A 22,578-nucleotide genomic window follows, 5' to 3' on the forward strand; every position below is an offset into this window, starting at 1 on the left:
AATATTTTTTCGATTTTTTGTCCATTTTTCCTGATGGGATCCCTTGAAAATGGGGTTTTCCCCTACAGGACCTACTGGGATGGCTATATCTTCCCCAATTCTCACCCGATTCTCAAGCGGAGTACCTTAAACGATTTGTGGATCGATTCTCCACCATTCTGCATCAAAATCCTAAGACAAAATATTTTTTAGATTTTTTGTCCATTTTTTCTGATGGGATCCCTTGAAAATGGGGGTTTTTACGATTTGTACATCGATTATCTCCCTAAAAATAATTATTTTTGAAAAATGAATTTACAAAATTCTTACACTGCCTTATTTGCGCCCTCTGTTAAGTGGTAGAGCTAGATGTTTATTTGTGGCGCCACCTTTTTTGTAAAATAAAGAAGGAAATGGTGGAAAACTTGGAAAAATTTGCCAAAATGCGACCAGACTTCAATTGATTTTAAAACAAAAATTCGCTCTATAAATATATATTATCGTCTTAGTTTTTTAAAATAATTTGGTGAATAGAATAAAAACAATGGAACCAAAAATAATTTCAATAAGCCATTTAGTTCGTGTTATTATTTATTATGTATTGCTAGCTTTTTCTGATGTCGATGATTAGCCAGTTCAGCAGCAGCCGTCAATACCCGCCAATTAATACCCATCAAGAAGTTTATGTTTTTTAATAATTATTTATCCTTTTCAGCTATAAATTCAAAAATTGGGTGGTTTTAAGCCATTATGATGCAATACAAAATGGGCACACTTATTGCCAACTAAGCAAACAGCCACACCAATTGCACAGTGGGCTCGAACCACAAAATTGTTTGGCCAAGAGCGACACTCTGTCTCTGTCTATTAAGCTGTGCGGACGTGTGTGATTTTCGACCGGATCGTAGTCGGTAAAAATGTTCGGGGCCAAGTGAGACAACAAACAGTGGGCACTATTAGAGTTTTGTTTTCGCACTCGGGCGTGTTTTCTTTATTTTGTGGCAACGTCGTCGCCGGTGCTTCTTGGCCAAGTTAGGAGGCCGCCTTTTCGGAAACGGTGCATTTGCGAGTCCCCGTTTTTTCCAGTACTGCATGCCAGCCAGCGTACGGCGTGCGTGTGTGTGTGTGTGTGTACGTTCGAGGCCTGGACGCGGGCCGTGATTGTTGTTTTTCTGCGCCGTTTTTTCCGCCCGTAGCCGTACAGTGAATACTACTGGTTAGCTGCCAGCGTAAGTGGCCAAAACGTGTTAAAGCGTGGTTAGTGCGAAAAAGGCGACAACTTCGTTTGTGAAGAAAACCAGCCGCAGAAGCCTAAGACCAGCATTTTGTTGTTGCGCAGCGTGCAGCGTCGTCGTGTGTGATTGTGTCTGTGTGTGTGTGTGTGAATTCCAAAACATACGCCGCCTTGTACAGTGGGCACCAAACAAAAGGAATCTAAATGCCCGGCTTGGGGCGTGCTGTTGTGTGTGTGTGTCTGTTTGGGTGTGTCGCGTTAATAATAATTTTCCGCTTTTGGGGCCGCTTTAGGCCTGTTCTACTCAACTGAAGCTGCTGCTGCTGGTAGAAGTCTGGGCTCTTTTTTTTTTCAACCATTCCTCCATTCTAGGCCCTTTCGTGGGCTCACAAGAATGAAGGAGAAGAGAGAGAGAGAGAGAAGAAGAGCAACAAATGCGTTGCCAACTACGTGATGAAATGCGTTATACCAATCGGAGTGGCAATAACAATACTTCCGAGTGCCAATTAAAATTGATTATTATTCATTATTTCGCTTATTAAGGAGCGTTCTCTCTGCCGCGCATTCTTTAGCTCTCTCTCTCTCTCTCTCTCTTTGGTTCTCCCAAACAAAAACTCCGCACAACACCAACAACATTTGGCAAGGCCAGGCTCGTTACGTTACGTTACGCTACCTACCACCACTACGTAAGGGCCCGCGTAAGGCCTCTCGGGCGTGAAAGTCCCTTTTATTTAATTAATTAATTAATAATTAAAATAAAAATTTTAAAAATAATTTCCAGTGCCCTAACGGTTACCAAAATGTGGGCGAAGCATGTGCGATAAATAGAAAGAGATAGAGCGAGCGAAAGAGAGAGAAAGATAACCGTGAAAGTGAAATAACCGAAACGTGCAACTCCGTATCTGTTCGTGCAACAGATGCGGACGTTGGTTGTTGCCTGAAGACCTCAACGACCGAACCAAAGCGAAGAACAAAAGCCAACAACCGCCCCCCCCTTATAATCATCACCCCTCCTTCCCCCCCTTAAGTGATAAAAGCCCCAAGACGACGTCCAAGAAGAAGCAACAGCCGCAGCGGCCGAAGGCGTCGTCCAGCAGCAGCAGCATGTTCAAGTGCATTCCAATCTTCAAGGGCTGCAACCGGCAGGTGGAGTTTGTGGACAAGCGCCACTGCTCCCTGCCGCAGGTGCCCGAGGAGATACTCCGCTACTCGCGCACCCTGGAGGAGCTCTTCCTGGACGCGAATCACATCCGCGACTTGCCCAAGGTATGTATCTGAACCGGAGCTGGAGCTTCAAATGTCATAGTTCAAAGTGCGTGGGAAGGATGAAGCTCATGAAATATTAATGCTTCCAGTAGGTCTTCCAGTGGCACTACTAGAGGCTCCCCATGCCAATGAACTGTCCTCCGGTTATCGGGGAATGGCCTTGTCTGGCCGGCGCTGGTCCTAAGCTCAAGGGGTTGATGGCTGGGCACGTAATTTGCATCCCCGGGTGCGATGACCCCGCCCAGGGCCAGTTCTTTCCTCCACCTCCTGCCTTTGGAAGCCACAATCAGGGCCATTCTTCTTTGGCCAGCTATCTGGGAGGGCATCTCCAGTCGCCAAGACAACAATTACCACAAAAGAAGAAGAAGTTCCCTCTGGAGCGGAAGTCTTTAATTAATGTGCCGGGAGGAGGGGGGTACTTGCATAATTGAATCTGCAATTACGCAACTAGGGCTAGTACTTCAAAGCTCCCGGCATGTGCATGGTTCTGTTGGGGGGGGTCTCCAAATAATTTCAATTGGGGGGGTAACCGGGAATGGTGATTAATTCCTGCCCTGCCCGGAGAGTCTCTTCCGGCGAATACAGCTGCCCCGATAGACATAAACAGTAGCTTGTTGGCATAGCAACAAGTGGTGGGTGGTGGGAGGTGGGAGGTGGGAGGCAGTGGTGCAACCTAAGGAGGGGGATGTCATGCGCTTGTGCTTCCTACTCCTAGAACTGGCCACTAATGAACTTCTCATGCAAATTCCAGCATTTATTGGAGCAGCGTTCAATGGCCACATGTTGCTGCCACAACAAGGAGCAGCAACTACATGTTGCTCGAAGCAACAATGGACAGAGTCACCCCTCTACCCTTACCCCTCTCATCTCTCGTATAATGATGATGTTCTGGCATTCGAATGACGGCGACGGATGTGATTGTTGGAACTGGCCTGGCTTCTGAGCAACCCTTTCTGGGGTCTCCGGCTTCTGTTTTTGTTCGAAATCGGTCCATAATTTCCGGGTTGTCATGGCAGCGAGACAGACAGAGGGATAGAGCTTCAATTGACGACCATCTCCCTCAATCCTCTAGAGCATTCATGAAGCGGAGATGAAAGTTTACATAAATGGAGGTAGTTTAGTACTTGAGCCACAATCTGCTCTATTAGAGATACTGGAACCTACCCCACCGAAGAGACTCAAGAATGTACCTCCCACCGAAGAGACTCTCAACCACCCACCCACCGTTTGCGGTGCAACTGCTGGCCCCATTCATTTCGGGCCAATTAGTCACGCTCGAAGATAAGATACCGAAGTAATCACCTTATCGCCTGGCATTGCCCCAATAGGTCTCTTGGGCTGCCACTGGCTTGCGAAACCCGAACCGGTGAGCAGGTGCCTGGCGGGGGCGCTTACCTGAAAAACTTAACCGCCAGTCTGGCTATTCAACAAAGCCCCAACAACAACCACAACAAGAACAACAAGCAGAGCAGAGCACCAGCTATGGCAATGACATCATTTTGTAGTAATCGCGTACCTGACACAGCAAACCCGAACAACACAGCTACGAAAACAGTCACAACAGCCACTACTGGAGGCAAGAATCTAAAATGGCGACCAACTTTAGTGACTTTGGCTAAGTGAGCGACTAACAGCAGCTGTTTATCCGAAGAAGCAACTGAGAACATTGATTTTCAAGACAGTTTTCAGGTGGTTTTGGTTAGAGTTTAGTTATTAATATTAGTTAGTTAATATTAGTTAGTTAGTAGTAGTTAAGCCCCTTCTGATAAACTGCACTCCCTACTTATGAACTTCGATTTGTTTTCATTTTCGTTACACTAAGCTAGGCTCGTCTCTCACATTCCCCAGCCACCGGGTTTCTATTCTATCCACCAGATACTCGCCTCCATCCACCAGATACTAGCTTGTTGAAACCGGTTTGGGTTTGCGTTTCAGTTCGTTTATAAATAAATAAATGTTTTCCACTTAATTGTTGAGGCATTCACATCAAAACAGTGCCTAACCGAAGCTATGTATCTGTATCTCTAGCAATATTTCAACCAAAAATGCAGCTTAAAGATACATTTGCATCTGAAAGATACTCCATGCAAGCAGCTGGTTTGCAGAAAGACGGATGCACAAACACTCTCAGCTACAGACTCTGCCGCGTTGGGTAAAATGAAGATGTACAGATTGTAGCAGGCGTCCAGATACTCAGAGGCAGTGACTGGCAGAGTGCCTCCTTCGGTGGATGCGCCACTAGAGAAGCTCTAGCTTCTGGTATCTGTGTATCTCCAGTGCGGCGTGAAATACTAAACACAGCTCGGTGTTCAGTTCCAGCTCTGCACATAATTGCCGCTGTCTGTTCTAGCCCAGCTGGCTGGAGCTTCGCTTCAGATGCGTTCGCCGAGATACCGAAAATGTATCTAGAACTCGTTTAGAGGCCGCGCATCTGGCCCGCTGGGCGCCTAGTCGTTTGCAACATGCACACACCACTCACCGACACCGAGAGTCAAGAGCGGATATGTATGAGTGGATGTCAGATACAAGATACTATCCGCCAGATACAAGATACATTTGCCTGCAGATACTAAGGCACATTAAAAAATAGCTGGCAGCCAACAGAGCGCAGTGCATTTCCATAACACCAGTCATGGATCAGTGCCTGCCCTCCCAGCGAGTTCTCCGGTTCTGGACTAGATGCTGACCCATCCGGGGTCCATTAGAGTGGAGCTTTTAGGCTTTCAGAGCATCGCAAATTGGTTTCCGACCAGGCTCTTAACAATCCCAAATTGAATTGTTTTTGTTCTGGCCAGGTTTATTGCATTTGGAGGCAGCTATCCAGCAAAGTGCTCGCTCTGCTTAAAATCGAATTATGCTTCTCACATGCGGCATGCAGCTCATACAACCATACAACCCAGTTGCGTCTGTGATGCAACCAGAGCCAACTCGCATCTGTTGGCCGGGCCAAGACTACTGCTGCCACTTGCTGTGCGCCTGCTCCGACTAGATACAATAGTAAAAGTGTGCTGGCCGAGTGAGTGGGTCTGGGACTAGCCCCTCGCTACCAGTTTGCCGGCCGGTCTGTTTCGGCCAGAAACCAGTCGTAGGTAGTGGTGGTGGGGGAGTCTCCTTTGTGGCCCAAGTTGGCGATTCGCATTCGTTTTTATTGTCGTCATGGCTTGTCCTCGTTTTGTTGCTTTCTCGGCCATCCAACCACCCACCTTCGGGCCATTTTCATATGCAAGTTACGGCCCTGACAGTTGCCACATTTTGACGCATGATTTGTTGAAAGGCTTTTCGCTTTTTTGCTGCAAAATCTGGCCATTGTAGGCGGGTGCCGAGAGGCACTAATAGACTCCAGAAACCTGCACTTGCCAGCCAGCTAGCCAGCCAGTAAGTGGGTCAACAACTTCAGTACTTGGCCAACAAAGACCCCCACAAAAAATGGAAAGAATTTAATAAAGTTTACGGCCCAACTACGAATTATTTTCATTATTCTGGCCGGGCCAACACAACAATGGCCGGGGCTGTTAACCTTGAGGTCTATGACTCAGCAAGTCGGTTGGGGGGCGAAACTTTCTTTCCAGAGAGATGAGTACGACGGCGAGTACTCCACATTGGGGGAACAGAGCTCCCTTCGGACAGAGATCTCCCTTCACTTTGGAAAGTCCAACGTGGCAACATAATTTATTTCGAATCGAAGTCGTGATTTTCATAAATGAATTGTTGGCGACATGTCTAGGGATGGCAGGGATGGAGGAGGGAGTTCTAATGGTCACGGTTCCAAATAAATGACAACTAAAGTCTAGGAGATTTATGGTCCAATCCCCAATCCCCAACTGAGATGCAATTCCTTTTGTTTGGCTTCCAAATCGTGCCAAAGTCTAATCCTATTTCTTCTCTTCCGTGCTTGCAGAACTTCTTCAGATTGCATCGCCTGAGAAAGCTGGGCCTGAGCGACAACGAGATCAACCGCCTGCCGCCGGACATCCAGAACTTTGAGAACCTCGTCGAGCTCGATGTTTCACGCAATGGTAAGTCCTCGACAGCATCCATACCTGGTCGGTCGGACAGCACGTGTACGTTTGGAGCTGATTGGAGCTATTAAATGACAGTCAGATGGATGGATGGCTTCAGTATTCGGTATTGTGGTTGCAACATTGTGGCATATTCGATAATTGGATCTGTGTCAATGATGACGCTGTGTATCTGTGGCTGCCACTGAATCAGCATATCGGGTGATGCACTGAACTTTCTCCCGCGCTCTGGGCTGCGGGCTGTGGGCCGGACAACCTAATTACCGGGAATAACGAGCTGTCTGTCTGTCGGTCCTCCCTCTGTCGGTGGTTATTGAGTTATTACTAATTGCTCATAAAGCTCGCATTTCACTAAGTAATTATTCGTGACTAACTAATATGCTTAAATAGGGTTACTAAACGAGGAGTATTTTGAATCAGACTATTAAGATTAATACCCGGTACCCGTATAAGGGATAAAGGAGCTATATCTCATTGTAGCGCCATTTCCAACAAATCTTTGGAAAATGTTTAAATGCCAAACTATTCCAATGACTAATCCTTACCTACAAATGAAAATTGGACAGCCCAATTGGACATTTTTTAGAGGAGTTATGGACGGCTTCTCTAGCAATTCCTTCAGTTATTATTTCCCCAAGCCCAAGAGTAAGCAACAGAAATTGTGAATATTAAAAGTGGAAGATATGAGTACCGGGTATAATATAGTACATCGTATAGTATAATATAGTATATAAGTATTATGGGGTGGGGTGGAAGAGATGAGTACCGGGTATAATATAGCCGGGACACTCGATATAGCCGTCGTATAGCCTGAATCAATAAATAAAATTCCAAAAATTAGTCATGGAATTACTAGCTAAGGCATGAATGATACAATAACCATAAGATAGTCTCATCGTTGACAGGTTGCAAGCTTATTCAAAGAATTAAAAGTATGAATCAAAGTAGAGCTATAAGGAAAATGAGTCATGCTTTGATACACTGTATTTAATAATATATATATTCAAGAAGATTGAAACATTCCCACCAATATTTAGAAAAAAAATAACAAAATATTTTAGTTTTATTATTTTCTGTACCGAAACAGCAACTTTTTAATCAAAAATTAAATAAAAACGAGTTATAGAAACCAGGGACCGCAATCATTGTGAGTTTTATTTAAAAAATTAAAAAAAAATTGTTTATTTTTAACATAAAATTGTGAGTTTTTGAATATTATTCTCTGAGCGAAAAAATAAGAATCATGAATAATCATTATTTTCGCTTCGTGATTGTGAAACACATTGTGAATTTTAATGAAAGAATTTTCATTAATAGGGGTTAGAATAGGGGTTAACAGAACAGTTGTGAGTACTCAACACTGTACTGACCGTAGTACTGTTTAACACTGTTGCCCTCATAAACTGTCATTAGGTTAAGGGACTATAGGACTTAAGGACTATAATATACATTGTAGTTATAGTATCATAAACTGTGTAGTAGCTATATAGTATAGTATCGTATACTTTTCCTTATAGTTGTGGTATCATAACTTATAACATAATTATAAGGTAGTCCTCAAGCCCTTTTCAGTTGCCCCTTTCTTCCCCTCTCGATGCAAATTGCTCCGTATTGTGGATTCCAAACTCAATTTCGATGAAAACAATTGCATTCTCTTATCTGGCTTGGAACTCCGCCCACAATCTCCTCCTCCGACAAAGGAAAGGCTTTCGATTTTAATATCTCTTTCCGAGAAGAACGGTTGGTTCGTATTCCACTACCCAGTCCCAGCGACATCCAAACACATGCATTTTCCGCTCCGGCAAGCATAAATCCGTAAACAGTCGACAATAATTGAAGTCAAGTGCAGTTCTCGAAGCGGCGTGGTATGTGGAAGCGATATGTACGCCCGAAAACAACATGAAAACGAGTAACTGCATCCCTATCCCCATTCCCGCTCCACGGCTTCCATGGCAATTCATTCATTGACAGTCACAGTCGCAGGGGACGGCGCTTCCCGTTTCCCGTCCAAAGGTTTCGTTTTCGAAAAGTCAGCAGTCAGCAGAAGGCTATTGCATTACCAGTACCAGTTGGCCAGGTTTAATGCACTCATTACCCGAATATGACAACCACCGGCTATTGCTGATGATGCAGCTTGCTGTTTATGACCCACAAATGGCCCGAAACCAGCTCCGGCTATTGAAATCGGAGCTGGATTTTCCCGACTAGAGGCTCTCTTTGGGTGAAAGGCCGCCCACATTAGTCGCGACTGAGATTATCCGCCTGGCAGGAATCGCTGATTAATGGTCGTTGAGGAGCGATAAGTCGATCATCCAGCAAGGCTTTCTATTGCCAGGTGAGTGAGTGTGAGTGGGTGGCCTTCCTGGAGGAAAGCCTTTCACATTCAATTCCTTGAGCGGCTAAGTGTGCACTTTATGGCTCCCCATTGCCGAGAGCAGTACAGGTGGTGTGGCACACCTTTCTACGTCATTTCCCAGGGTTTCCATTTTCTTATTGCCCCTCGAGTGGGGATTCTCAGTTGTGGGTGTAGCTCTTTTTCATTTTCCCCCACTTTCCCGGTTTCTATATTTTTTATATTTTCCTAATTTTCCGCACAAATTAGCTGGCTCGATTTGTATTCGGCTGCCTCGCCAGCTGCTGTTGCCACAACAATGGCCATCCATGCCACTGCCAGCCGCAAGTGCAACAGCCACTGCCCCACTCCCCCGCACTGCACTTGACAATAGAATTCTGTACGCGAGAGCGGTGGACAAAAAAGCAAATATAATAAAAAACATGAATTCCCCAAGGTGGTGGGGGTGGTGGTAATAGTGGTGGTACTGGTAGTGGGTGTGAATTGCTGGTGTACACTTGTGTTTGCCTTTGTGGGCTTAGAGACCTACAGCAGGGGGAATGAATATAGGATCTTTCAAAAAATATAGGCTCTTTATTATACCCGGTACTTGTAGATACTAAGAGATGGAACTAGCCGGCTTGGAACTTGGTCTCTGTGCTCTATAGCTCTCTATAGTATATAGATTCCCTTCCATAGCTCCCCCTATTCATATTCCTCTACGGAATATGACATACCCGGAAGATATGAGTACCGGGTATCATATTCCTTTCCATCAACAAGATAGGATACTCGTAGAGTACTAAGAGTATAAATTATCCGGCTTGGAACATGGTCTCTATGGTATAAAAAGACCAGATAAAGTTTGTGTCTAGACTTTGGACGAGATAAGTACCGGGTATGTCATATTCCTCTTTCCCATAGCAAGGGTCTGACAGGGTATTCGTAGAATTGGAGGGTGTATTGTAGTCGTTCTCTATAAATGCATGTAATCAATGCAGAGGAGGAATTATCTCCTACCCTATAAAGTATATATAATCTTGATTATCATCCTCAACCGATTCGTTATAGCCAAGTCTCAGAGACTATAATAAATAGAACTATCAGATTTGGAACTATTCTAGTTCCTATGATATCCTATGGATAACCTATGATATCCAAGCAGATCAAGTTTGTGTGACTTTAGAAGACATGAGTACCAGGTATATCATATTCCTTTCTCTCTTGTTTTTAATATAGACTTCTTAAACCTTATACACTGTCTACTATCAACTCTTATTATATTAATGGTATAATACGAGTAACTAAAATCATAACACCTGCTATAGATATGAACCCGAGTGCACTCACATACAGGTGTCACTATGAGTACTATAGTTTCAAGCATGCCCCGTAAATCATTATGACAAGTTGACCCGCTTACAAAACGCCAACTAGAGGGCTCTGTCGTCAGCTATAGTATTTAATTTTTTTTTTTCGCAAACTGCTAATTGTTTGTTTATTTTTTTATTTGTATATTTGCTTATTGCGTTTCCTATTTCCATACCTGGTCTGGTCGCTCATCTATTTCTGGGTAGTAGTGCCGTATTGCAGTCTCACCGCAGCCGCATTCGCACGTCTGTTTGTCTATCGAGAGAGGCTCCTCTGGCGTGGCTTGTTTATAAAATATTGTATATAGTATCTTGTATCTTTTTCAGGGAGTGCAGTTGCCAAGCCGGGTCTATTTTCGGCTGGCAGTGAAATAACAAACAATAGAATTGTGATTCTAGTTAGGGATTGGAATATAAAGAGCTATGGTAGGGTTATGGTGCTGAGTTTTGTGATTTATCCAACTGGAATGTCACTCCAATACCTGATGGCTGAGTAACTAGAGTCTTCTGGTCTGTAAAATTTCCAACTTAAGCTGATTGAAGTCTCTGAGGATAGCCAGAAACTCAAAACTCAATTAAATGCCATTCGAAAGTCATGCCCTCCAACTGGGCCTATGGCACTTGGGCCGCTCTGCCCTCCAAAATGTGTGTCATCTTTTCCTGCCCGTTGTCGTCGTCGTCGTCGTGTTGCAATTGAGGCGTCAACTGGGTCAAAGTTAAAGTGCGACCTGAGTTCTCGCGGCGCCTCCGCCTCCGTTCGAGTGGCGTGCTCATTTCGTTGTTCTTGCCAGAAGGTCCCAAGTGCATCCCCACTCGGGGGAGCAGCATGTAAGCCGACTACTCGACCAGGTACATAGTTCTTTTAAGAGACCCAAAGAAGACCCAAATCGTAGAGCTTTGTCGTGACCTGGAACCTGGCCATTAGCGTCCATGACTCTGTAGGAAGTCTTCCAAACATCCACTGGGCAAGTGATGGGAACATTTCAATGCACTTTAAACAAACAAACAAAGATGGACAGACAGACAGACAGTTGGACAGATAACTAATAGCATTAAACAAAAACTAAATCAAAATGTCAGGAGTGGGAAATCAGCGCAAATTGAAAAATTCATTTATTCTCACGTTAGAGAATTTGATTCAATATCGATTCAGATCGACGATCTCTGATGCCCTGGACTGGAGCCCATTGACGTCACTCGGGGCTGGCAATTAAAAACTACTCGGTGCCAGCAGGCAGCCATCCATCCAGCCTGGCAACAGCGATCTGCCAGCCGAAAAAATTGATGCCCCAACGCATAAAACAACAAACACACAAATGTGGCAAACAAATCTTGGCCGAGAAAGTTTTCCGAACATAAAGAACATTTCCATTCCTGCAATTAGTTGATGGGAATGCATATTCCTCCAAATCCAAGGCTGGATTATGCTCGGGATTTGGTTTCCGACAGAGGCTTAGAATGTCAATTGCTGGCCCATCTGGACTCACTTTCTAAGGGGATTTGGCTTAAACCTGTTGCCGGTTGCCTAACGAGGGCCTTATGGCCATTAACTCACTAAGCCACCTACAACTTTAAGGCCCAGAGCCCTGAGCTCCATTTCCCCCACTAATTGAAACTCAATTAAAGGCCTTCCATATGCGCCCGAGCACCTGTTGCCATCATCTCTTTAAGAGCCATTTACTTATCGCCATCTCTGTGGCAGGCTCTCGTGGCAACTCATCCGGATCAGCTTGCTGCAAGTCTGCAATCATCGCGGGAGCTCAGATGGGAGACTGTTGACGCTTGGGGATTGGGATGCTCCTCAACAATGGCAGCCATAAAGTTGCACGAGTGATGGGCGATGGTGTGGCAGGCATCTCCTGAAGCCTTTTCATCATTTGTGAGGCATGCAATAAAGTCCTCTTTGAGGTTTAATACCCTGCCGAGGAGGGGTAACCTCCCTTGGCAATATGCATCCTCGACAGCGTCTTCATTAGAAGATGCATGACGGTGACCTCCATTGGATAACGCCCCTTGGCTCCTTTTCCCTTCCGGGCCATCTGAGAAATCACTTTGCATTCAGCCACCCAGCAACGTCAACATTTCTCATCGTTCGTTGACATTGAAAAGAATTTTCATGCATATGTGAGTGAGAGTCACCCCTCCCATCCGCCAGTTCTTGGCAAGCAGAATATATAAGCTTCATACGACACATTGTTCCCGATTCGTGTCTGGCTATTTTCGGGCCATCGAAGGCCCCTCCCTCCCTTCGCTCATAATGGCCATAAAAAATGATAAACAAATTAAATAAAATTCGGGGCTCTTTGTGGGGCGTTTGAAGAGGACCGCGCCTCTGTGTTGCATAATTGCACAAATTGATTACAGGGCTGGGCCCACCCATTTCCTCTAATTTCCCGTCTCCAAATGGGTTTCCAAATGGCCCAACTGGCCTACTTCCTAGCTCCCAGCAGTGCGTGCGTGTGTATGGGCCAAAGGTCAACGAATGGCTTGTCACCGTTGCTCTCCTAATGACCGCCAACTGTGCCGCACAGCTGAGCATCTTGTGCTGCTAGTGGGGCAGCCATATGTTGCCAATTGGGCTCCCGGGAGAGTGCCGGAGGAGGAGGAGGAGGAAAGCGCCTTGCTGCGTCCATTTGTCGGCGACTGGCGGGATAGAATTGTGAGTGTTTTGCTTGACGGATTGACGGGAAAGGCCTTAATGTCTTTCGAAAGAGTCAGCCGCGGGTGGGGAATATTCTACGAAAGAGGCCCACTATGCTGGCCATCATCATCCCACTGAAGGTCATGTCCAAGGCCCGACATGAAAACAAATGTCGGTCTATATTTTATATAATTTTTAATTAAAAAGCTGCTGCTGCAACCTTATCGCGCATGTATATATGTATGTGGGGCAGGTGTGAATGCATTGCCACTGTGCGGCAGTTGCAAATAGCTTATCTGCAACCTGCCACAACTGCTGACATTCCCAGCAATGCGAATGCAAGGGTCTATGACTGGCCACATCCGGCGATTGCCACGAGGCCACAGCCGCATCCATTGTTGCCACACAACTCGAGCATGTCCTGCCCCCAAAGGGGGGTCTACCTCTGGCCATACCTGGTACTTGTAGGGTATGACACTTTCCTGGTCCAACAGGCTGGAAGTTAGAGCTACTGGGTATGCAAGAGGTGGGAGCTCCATCCGCTTTGGTGGCCTGTCCCACGTGTCATATTAGTTGGATTGAAAGAGCGGACACATTGGGGCTAGCACCCCCCCAGGTCTGACCGCTGGGATGGCGTACATGCTGTCCCCCGTGTAACTGGGTCACTTTAAACAGTGATGTAAAGGATTCCAGCCCACCTGACCGCCCCTACCTGGTCCTGCCTTTGTTTCCGCTTCTTTCGTGGTTTTTCTGGAGAGTCCTTGTTGGGGGCGTGCTGCTGTTTGGCAGGCGGGGTCCTTTGCGTGCCCATTTCCGCTTTGGCAGCTCGAAATTCATTCGATCAACAAGTTTCGTTTGTCGTTTCACGGCTCGACTCGCTCCACCAGACCGCGGAGCTGCAAACAATCCCAGCCAGAGAGCAGTGTCGACATGGCAGAGTAGCAAACTTTGGGCAGATATCGGGCGAAGGCCATATGCGGAAGGCGATTATTTATAGCGGGTTTATTAATATATGTATTAACGCGCCCATTGGGTCCACTCATGCGTGAGGAAGTCAATCATCCAAGCGAGAGATGGCTTCCAGTCAGTATGGTTTCCAGGCAGTAACTAATATTCCCTTGTTTTCGAACTCTTTCCAGACATACCCGACATTCCCGACGACATCAAGCATCTGCAGAGCCTGCAGGTGGCCGACTTCAGCTCCAATCCGATACCCAAGCTGCCCTCCGGCTTCTCCAAGCTGAAGAACCTCACCGTGCTGGGCCTGAACGACATGTCGCTCACCACACTGCCGGCGGACTTTGGCAGCCTGACGCAGCTCGAGTCGCTGGAGCTGCGCGAGAATCTGCTCAAGCACCTGCCCGAGACAATAAGCCAGCTGACGAAGCTGAAGCGCCTCGACCTGGGCGACAACGAGATCGAGGACCTGCCTCCCTACCTGGGCTACCTGCCCGGTCTGCACGAGCTCTGGCTGGACCACAACCAGCTGCAGCGCCTGCCCCCGGAGCTGGGCCTGCTGACCAAGCTGACCTACCTCGACGTCTCCGAGAACCGGCTGGAGGAGCTGCCCAACGAGATCAGCGGCCTGGTCAGTCTCACGGACCTGGACCTGGCCCAAAACCTGCTGGAGACCCTGCCCGACGGCATTGCCAAGCTGAGCCGCTTGACGATCCTGAAGCTGGACCAGAACCGCCTCCAGCGATTGAACGACACGCTGGGAAAGTGAGTATGATGATCCTCCTCCACTTAACCCGAAGCTCATCCTTCCATGTTTCCTCCTGTAGCTGCGTGAACATGCAGGAGCTGATACTGACGGAGAACTTCCTCTCGGAGCTGCCGTCCTCCATCGGCCAGATGACCAAGCTGAGCAACCTGAACGTCGACCGGAATGCTCTGGAGTACCTGCCCCTGGAGATTGGCCAGTGCGCCAACCTGGGCGTGCTCAGCCTGCGCGACAACAAGCTGAAGCGACTGCCGCCGGAGCTGGGCAACTGCACGGTGCTCCATGTGCTGGACGTGAGCGGCAACCAGCTGCTGTATCTGCCCTACTCGCTGGTGAACCTCCAGCTGAAGGCCGTGTGGCTGTCGGAGAACCAGTCGCAGCCGCTGCTCACCTTCCAGCCGGACACGGACGCGGAAACAGGAGAGCAGGTGCTGTCCTGCTACCTGTTGCCCCAGCAGGAGTACCAGCCCATTACGCCCGGTGAGTATCCATTGGTGACTGTTGGAGCTGTTTGCTGGCGACCGGATTTGGCTGGAATCTACAGCTGGCATGGATTCCAGCCCCTATCGTTGTGCAATATCTTCCATCTATGCTCGAATTCCGCGATAAGATAAGTCCGACCCAGTGAGCAAACAGTGCCAACAGCCTATCTGAGTTCTATAACTTTGTGTTTTGTGTGAGAACCTCTTCTATCTTTCGGGGAAAAGCGAAGATACTTTCAAGATACTTTCAAGATACTTTTTGCTTTTAATTGAATTTCTGTGTTTTCTTCAAAAATAGTTACCACCTTTGTGACTAAATCTGAATTATTCTTCCTACTGATTTCGATTATTTTCTTTGCAATCTGCCACATGTGCCACACGCGCTGTCTCCACACTGCACCCCCACATCCCCATCACCCCTCTTATGTGTTCCATAGACTATCCACCCATGACGCTCTACAGATCGAGCGAAAAGTTCGACTCGACGGAGTTCTACAGCTATCAGCAGAAAGGTTTGCGCTCAGAACTACCTACCACCTCCAATACATCAGAGTTCGATCTTATTCGATCACTTGCATTTATTCAAAATTATTCATTTCCAACTCTATTGTATTGGCTGCCCGGCTTGACATTTGCATGCCCGCTTCGTTAAGTGTTTAGTTCTAGAAACTCACATTAATCATAAATATCTTAAAGAATATTTGGCTTGAAACGCATCTTAACCCGCCCAAGAGCTAGTTTGAAACAAAAACAACTAACCGGTTTTCCCAATTGCCACACAATGACGTCATGACAACAAGTTGTTTTTGGGAGACTCAGGGGTCTCTGGTCTGAGGTCTCCGGTCCGGGCGTTGGCTGGGCAGCTCTCACCAACACACCCAGCCCCGTATCGCGATGGTCGGACGATAAAAGTGTGTGTTCGATTCGGCTTGTTTGATTTGATTATGTTATTATTTTGTGTTTATATTCGAATGGCAGGGCAGTTGGGAGCACACCCCAGAATAGGTGCCAGGCAGTGGCACATGATTGAAATCTCTAGCGGATCAAAGCCCCCCATAGACGAACAGACCATTTCTTTGTGGCTGCCAAGATCCTCTCTAAAGCACTCTACAGCTGTGACGTCATGTCGGGGAGGTGGGGCAGCCCCCTAAAATGTGGGGCAAGATCGGCCAGCAATGTAATTATGTGTATGACGCTGCGCTGGTTAATAATATTAATCGCCTGGCCCGAAGCACTTGATTAATGGCCTGTCACGGGGGCCACAGTGGAGACTGGCCAGGTGGGAGAGCCCTTGAAATATTTTAGATTACAAAGGCCTGCCCAGTCATTCTTGTAAGCCAACCTTCTAGCCAAAAGCTTCCTAATCTTATGAACTAAGAACCTAGTTACTTATGCTAATATGTTGACTCTGACATTCAGTGATTGAGTGGAGTCTCTTCTACCAATAGTAGTAACTGTTATTTGTCTTGAAAACCAGTTTTGGCCTATTGGCTTGGCCTATTAATAGATTATATCATCAGCATATATGGGGAGAACCACCTTGTCTGGTCGCCAGCCAATGACGGATTAAGTGCACAACGCTAGAGAGTCAATAGCTCGCATAGCTCGTCCAATTTGGAGGCATGTGTGAATAGTTTCAAGATCAAGCTCTATTGTTTCCACAGCCATGTAAGCTGCGTTCAAATTATCCAATTAAAGCCACTGCCAGTCCAGTCATGGGGAGTAGCTGGAGACCCAAGAGGAGAGCACCCCATTACGACATCATTGTTATTATTACAAGTCGTCGGCTAGTTTATGTCGGAATTTGCATAAATCTTCATCTCTGGATGGCCGTTTATTTGACTTGGACTCCCCACTGGGGATTGGGGATTACGACTACGACCCGGACATCCAGCAATTGTGGATGCAGCCCAGCCGGAGGCACTTCCTCCTCCGTCGTAAACAGCGCGTCGATTTGCATTTGTTTATTTGTTGTAACCAGGCACCCAGTACCATCGTCACCCTGGCTATTGCTGCGTAGATGAGGATGGGAATGGGTATGGGAATGGGTGCCCCCTGATTGCCCACACATGTTGCAACTTTTATGTTGTTTACATGGGCGGTGCGAACAATTTACGGCACACACACTTCTCATAACGTCTTGATGGATTAGCAAGTGGTCCAGTCGTGGTCCAGTGGTCCAGGCCTGGCCAAAATGTTTACACCCCAAAAATAGTGGCTACTTCGGTGGGGCCTTTAATAGGCGTATTATTTATTGAACCAAACCGCAGACCATTAAAAGTTTGTATATAATAAACATCTTTGTTTACATATATTCTACATATTCTATATAGCCCTATTAGTAGTCCCATACGTAGTACTCCCCGTGTTTGTGTGCATGGCATGCAGTTCGCCAATCCCAGACCCCATTTCCTTAGTGATTTATATTCTAATTGCCTTTCTCTTCTTCTCCCCTCACCCCGAAAACCATAAACTATAGCCCGCGATCTGGAATCCGATTCGGAGCCGTTTGAGGAGCGCGAACCATCCCGCACGGTGGTCAAGTTCTCGGAGGAGGCCACCCAGGAGAAGGACACACCCTTCGTGCGCCAAAACACGCCGCATCCCAAGGATCTCAAGGCCAAGGCGCAGAAGCTGAAGGTGGAGCGTAGTAGGCACGACGACAACCTGGTCAACCTGGTGACGCTGCCGGAGGAGGTGAGTGGACTCGATCCGAACGCCAGGCGTTTCTTGTGTTTCCATCGCTAGGGCAAGGATTATGTCTTCCAACCGCAAATATATGATTGCTTTTAGAGTGTGTGTGCTTCTTTGGCTCCATACTAATCCTAGAATTAAGCCTTACAGACGATTCTAACAAGGGGATAGTTAGGATACCCTTTAAGATTATACATTCTACACAGCTTATGATATCTACATAAGATACTTTACATGTAAATTTCCCTTTTCACCACAGAACGGTACGCGGTTAGCCGAGACACCAACGGAGACACGAACCTTGGTGAATAACAGCCTCCAACAGCCAGCTCAGCCGGTACAGCAACCGGTTGTTGGTGTAGTTTCCCCAACAGCCACAGTCGCACCACCAACCACAATTCTACCTGGTGGTTTGGAGAACAATAACTCGAAGGCGACTCCACCAGCAGTGGTGGCAACTGAGCTGGCCACCACTGTGCCTGCTGAAGAAAATCAAGAAGAAGATGAGCAGGATGATGAATTCGTAAGTTTTTTTTATTAAAACTTTTATTAACTTTAATTATTTATTTATAAATATTTGTCTCTTTTTAGGAATCCGATCGCCGTGTGGGCTTTCAGGTGGAGGGCGAAGATGACGACTTTTACAAGAGGCCTCCCAAGTTGCACAGAAGGTGAGATATTCCAGGATTACCTTTTTTTTTTTAGCTGAATACTAATTTTAAATATTTTTTTCTGCCCTCCAGGGACACTCCCCACCATTTGAAGAACAAACGTGTTCAGCATTTAACCGACAAGCAGGCCAGCGAGATTCTGGCCAATGCCTTGGCCTCCCAGGAGCGCAATGACACCACTCCCCAGCACTCGCTGTCGGGCAAAGTGCAGTCCCCCATTGAGGAGAACGCCGATGCCGAGCAGTTGGAACTGGAGCAAGAGCAGGAGGAGGAACAGAAGCAGCAGAAGCGTCCTTTTGACACATCCCTGTCGCCCATTCCGGCCGGGAAGCCGGAAACTGCCACCGAGCAAGGTAAATATTCAAGTTTCAATTAACTAAATTTGTACTGGACTCTGTGGGTGACCTGTGACCCGACTGTGAAATGGCCAGAGTGCATTGATGGGCAATCGATACGAGGTGGGCACGAGGGGGTGTCACAGTAATTTTCACTCAATGGCCAGACACCGAAGTGGAAACTTAATTGGCATATGCTAGCCCTCTGCTGGAGAAGAAAAACCGCAGAGAGGGCTACTCTTAATTGTGCGATGTGGCGTGTGGAGCAACATTTCTGAGTAGGCCTACCTACCAATGAGCTCCACTTCCGACGTAATTATATCAACAAAGAGCAGAGGAGCAGCACAGGTGGAAATACCAACAGAGAGCAATTAAAAGCGCGTTACGCCAGCGGGCAGGTGTGGGGAGGCCGAGTTGGGCTTTCGAAATACGCGCAACAGGCAAACTTGGCCTATAAATAGGAACGGCACGTATGTAGCTTATCAGCCCAGCGATATCGACTGGCTTGGCTTGCAAAAGCTGATAACATCATCGTGAGATAGCGCTGGAGAAGAACAGTCCCAACCTCACTCAACTGGAGAGCCAGCGAATCTGGAATGAGTTGCCTCATTATGGCCACCAGAGTGGGAGAGCTAAGAGAGAGCCAGTGCACTCTGGGCCTGGCCGGGTCTCTGGGTCTGGGAGCTTGGCCCACTCGCCGCCTGCTTTAGTCATTTTTCAGTTACGCTTGCGTTCTGTCGCCGCGCGTCGTCGTCGTCAGCCCACCTCGTTTATTTGCACTTGTTGTTATTCACTTTTATCGGCTGCCAAAACAGAGAGCGGTACTCGCCCCCCAACAATAGCAGAAAGTGACTTTCTAGCTCCGAGGGGGAGAGAGACTTCTCCCCCTTTTAGTTGCAACTGCTTACTGCTTACGTGTATTATCGATTTTTGTCTGCCGGTGGTCATAATTCTCTGGCGTCTGGGCGGGGGCACTCGTCTGGAAAGTTTCCCACATTACGCATACGCAGCGTATGTCGTATGGCCCAGGGCCATAATTGAATTTCAGCCAAGATGCCTCAAGGTTTCCCTATTTGCATATCGGCTGCAGTACCCCCGAAAATGAGCTACTTGAAAGTAAATTTAGTCTTGTTTGTAGAGGCAAGACTCAGTCGGATATTTGCGGATGGCAAACATGTGAAATGCGCTTCAGTTCGGTTCGGTACGGTATGGCTGTGTGCATATCCGGTTTCCTGGGCACAGATTTTTCTGGCTAGATACAATCAACATTTGCACAGTTCCTTTGACATTCTTTTCTTTTTTCTGGCAAGGGACCTTGCAGGGCAAACAATGAGCTGCATTTGCTGCTCTGTACTTCCTGCAGAAGAGGTCTTAAAGCAGAAATTGTGGTCCGAATCGGGCATTGAATGTTGGCCAATAAATAAACCGTTGATAAGCTCAAGGCAATGGAATTCATTATTTATGTATTGTATCGTTGATTGCATGGCAGTCTTATTGAATTTTTCCCCTTGTATTGGATGGATGTTATGTTGCTGGTGCGTGTATGATTGTTTGTTTCGGTGTTTGTTCAGTGCGCCCTTTCATTGTGGCTGCTAACAACAAAGTATTCATTATTATTTGCTGTTCTCTTGCAGCTCTTGTGCAAACAGCAATTTAAACTATTTGCAGTTTGAATTCTTTCTATCAGAGCCATCAAACAAACACGATTCGGGTTGGTAGAAGTTGGTAGAAGTTTCACTGAGGATGGCCCTGACGATGGGGGCCTTGTGCTTTTCACAGTTGCATGCTAAGTTTATCGCTTTAACCGCCGCCTTCCCACCCTGCTCCATCACTTGTGACAGTTTTCCCATCCCAACCCACCCATCTCGCCCATCTTTCCGCTGTTTTCCGCGAGAGAAAACAAACAAAAATGCAATAAACGCCAGCTGCAGCGGGGCGGGCTGGCTGGTCGGGTCAAAGAATTTCACAGAATGTTTTCCAATATTTCCGCCATTGCTGATAGCATGGAAATGTGGAAAATTCGAGTAATTGTTGAGGGAAAGAAGAGTGTCGGGCTGGCTGGCTGGCTACCAAACCGAACCAAACCGAGCGAACATTGGTTTGTCAACAAACATTGATGCCGGAATGCGACGCGACCTGAAGTGCAGCCTTAGGCTTGTTTCCCCGCTTTTAATGCAATCAAAATGAACCCGGGCCGTGGTTTTCATTACCAGAACGTTGTTAGCACTCTCCATGATATCATCCTCACACATTAATCAGCCAACCAGTGCTGATAAGTGGGTCGAACCCCGAGGAAATAACGCATACGACAGGTGGACCAAGGTCATTACCTACCACTTGACTTTCCTAAAACGAGTGGCTCGCTTGGGTTGTAATGGTCTCCATACATACGTGTGCGTCCAAAAATTTCGTAATGATTCAGAGGTCCCCCCCTCCATCCTAAATTTCGTATCTTCTGTTTGTTTTTCTACGTGTTCTACTACGCTTTGTTGGCCCTCCTTTTCGGGCCTTCTTGTTTGGCTTTATCGCATTGTATTGTATTGGCTTAGGCATTTCTAAAAGTTTGATTAGATAGCAGTGTGTTGTGAACGCACCCTTTTCATGCTCCCCATAAAAAACTTTGTTCATTAATTTTTGTCGGATGGATGGGTCGGTTTTGTTGTTGATTTCCAAGGCTTAACACTTGCAATTTGTCAACCGCGCCAGCATCGCTTAACCTGGCCGGCAATTAATCACCCGGCCCTGCCGCCAGTTCGCCATAAATGTCGCATTTTTCATACGCGCTGCAAATGGAAGAGATCTCGATGCAGTTCATCGCAAAAGGGCTTTAAGTCACTTTAAGCTCGTTGGAATACTTGATCTCTTGTCGCTGATAATGGCGGAGTAATTAAAATCGATTGATTCCATTCGGACATTGCCTCGACATTTCCACAATTTGCATGAATGGGAAAAAGTCAACATTTCTTTTCATTTTTTTTTTTGTGGAGAGAGCTGTCATAACAAATATGCCACAGTGGCCAAGTCGAAGCTCTAACTTGAGCATGGAGCTTGTTGGTGAAATATGCTTTTTCCTTGGCAGGACACATGCCTGTCAGCTAATTTCCCTTGGCCAGAGTACCTCCTCCGGGTCATTTACATATAAATGGCAAAACAAAAAGAGAAAAACAGAATACCGACCGACCAAATCTCATGCTATTGGCATTTGTCAGCCAGTAACAAGTATAGCTACAGATTTCGATTCCGTGGAAACATCGATTCGTATTGCCACCTCCACTTGGATGGTGGAGGAGTTTTACCAGACGCCCCCGCTCGTGTATTTAATTTTTTATATGTTTATGTTTATGCCATTTATTTAACGGGCGGTACCAGGACCAGGACCAGGACCTGGATGGTTTTATTTTCGAGCTCACCTCATTGAGCTGCACGCCGTGCTGCGAGTGGTGTCATCGTAAAATGCTCGAATGCCCGCTTAAGTGGGTGCCGCTGAAAGTTGGCAGCCACTCTGGCAATCAGTAAAATTCAAGACCTGATAAGAAATATGAGGAAAACAAATGACTTTATGCGTCTCTTCCTGCATTTCCTGCTCCGTTTATTAAACTCATGCAGGATCCCCTCCTTGGGGCGGAAATATTGCCTACATTCTGGGGAAAAAAAGACACCCAGCACGTGTCATTTGTGTCCTCCCTCCCGGAAAAAAATCTTATTTTGTTTTATGGCCTTTTCTTCGGTTATTGTTGTCTCTGACCGACCGTTTCCCCCACACGCCCCACACGCCCAACACGAAAATATGGCTTTATTTTCATGCTCGCATGCATGAGATGAAGGAGGAATA

The 22,578-nt window shown here is 46.7% G+C and overlaps 1 protein-coding gene across 31 annotated transcripts in view; it reads left to right on the forward strand.

Annotated features, from left to right (window-relative positions):
• Positions 1–787: 787 nt before the first annotated feature.
• Positions 788–22,578, forward strand: part of scrib (scribble planar cell polarity protein) — a 59,700-nt gene continuing 37,909 nt past the window's right edge. For 13 of the 31 annotated variants that reach the window (XM_070281990.1, XM_070281991.1, XM_070281986.1 and 10 more), the window contains exons 1-9: positions 2,242–2,479; positions 6,378–6,495; positions 13,981–14,563; positions 14,626–15,044; positions 15,484–15,558; positions 17,526–17,743; positions 18,000–18,263; positions 18,332–18,411; positions 18,484–18,764. In XM_070281990.1, the coding sequence (XP_070138091.1) occupies positions 2,318–2,479; positions 6,378–6,495; positions 13,981–14,563; positions 14,626–15,044; positions 15,484–15,558; positions 17,526–17,743; positions 18,000–18,263; positions 18,332–18,411; positions 18,484–18,764 (2,200 nt within the window). In that variant the 5' untranslated portion in view covers positions 2,242–2,317. Of the gene's footprint in view, positions 1,237–1,994; positions 2,480–6,377; positions 6,496–13,980; positions 14,564–14,625; positions 15,045–15,483; positions 15,559–17,525; positions 17,744–17,999; positions 18,264–18,331; positions 18,412–18,483; positions 18,765–19,466; positions 19,568–22,578 lie in introns of those variants that run through there. The other 18 variants (XM_070281980.1, XM_017237251.3, XM_017237261.3 and 15 more) reach the window with 9 other exon arrangements.

Source organism: Drosophila bipectinata, chromosome 3R, assembly GCF_030179905.1.
Source record: "Drosophila bipectinata strain 14024-0381.07 chromosome 3R, DbipHiC1v2, whole genome shotgun sequence".
In the NCBI taxonomy this organism is placed as follows: Eukaryota; Metazoa; Arthropoda; class Insecta; order Diptera; family Drosophilidae; genus Drosophila; species Drosophila bipectinata.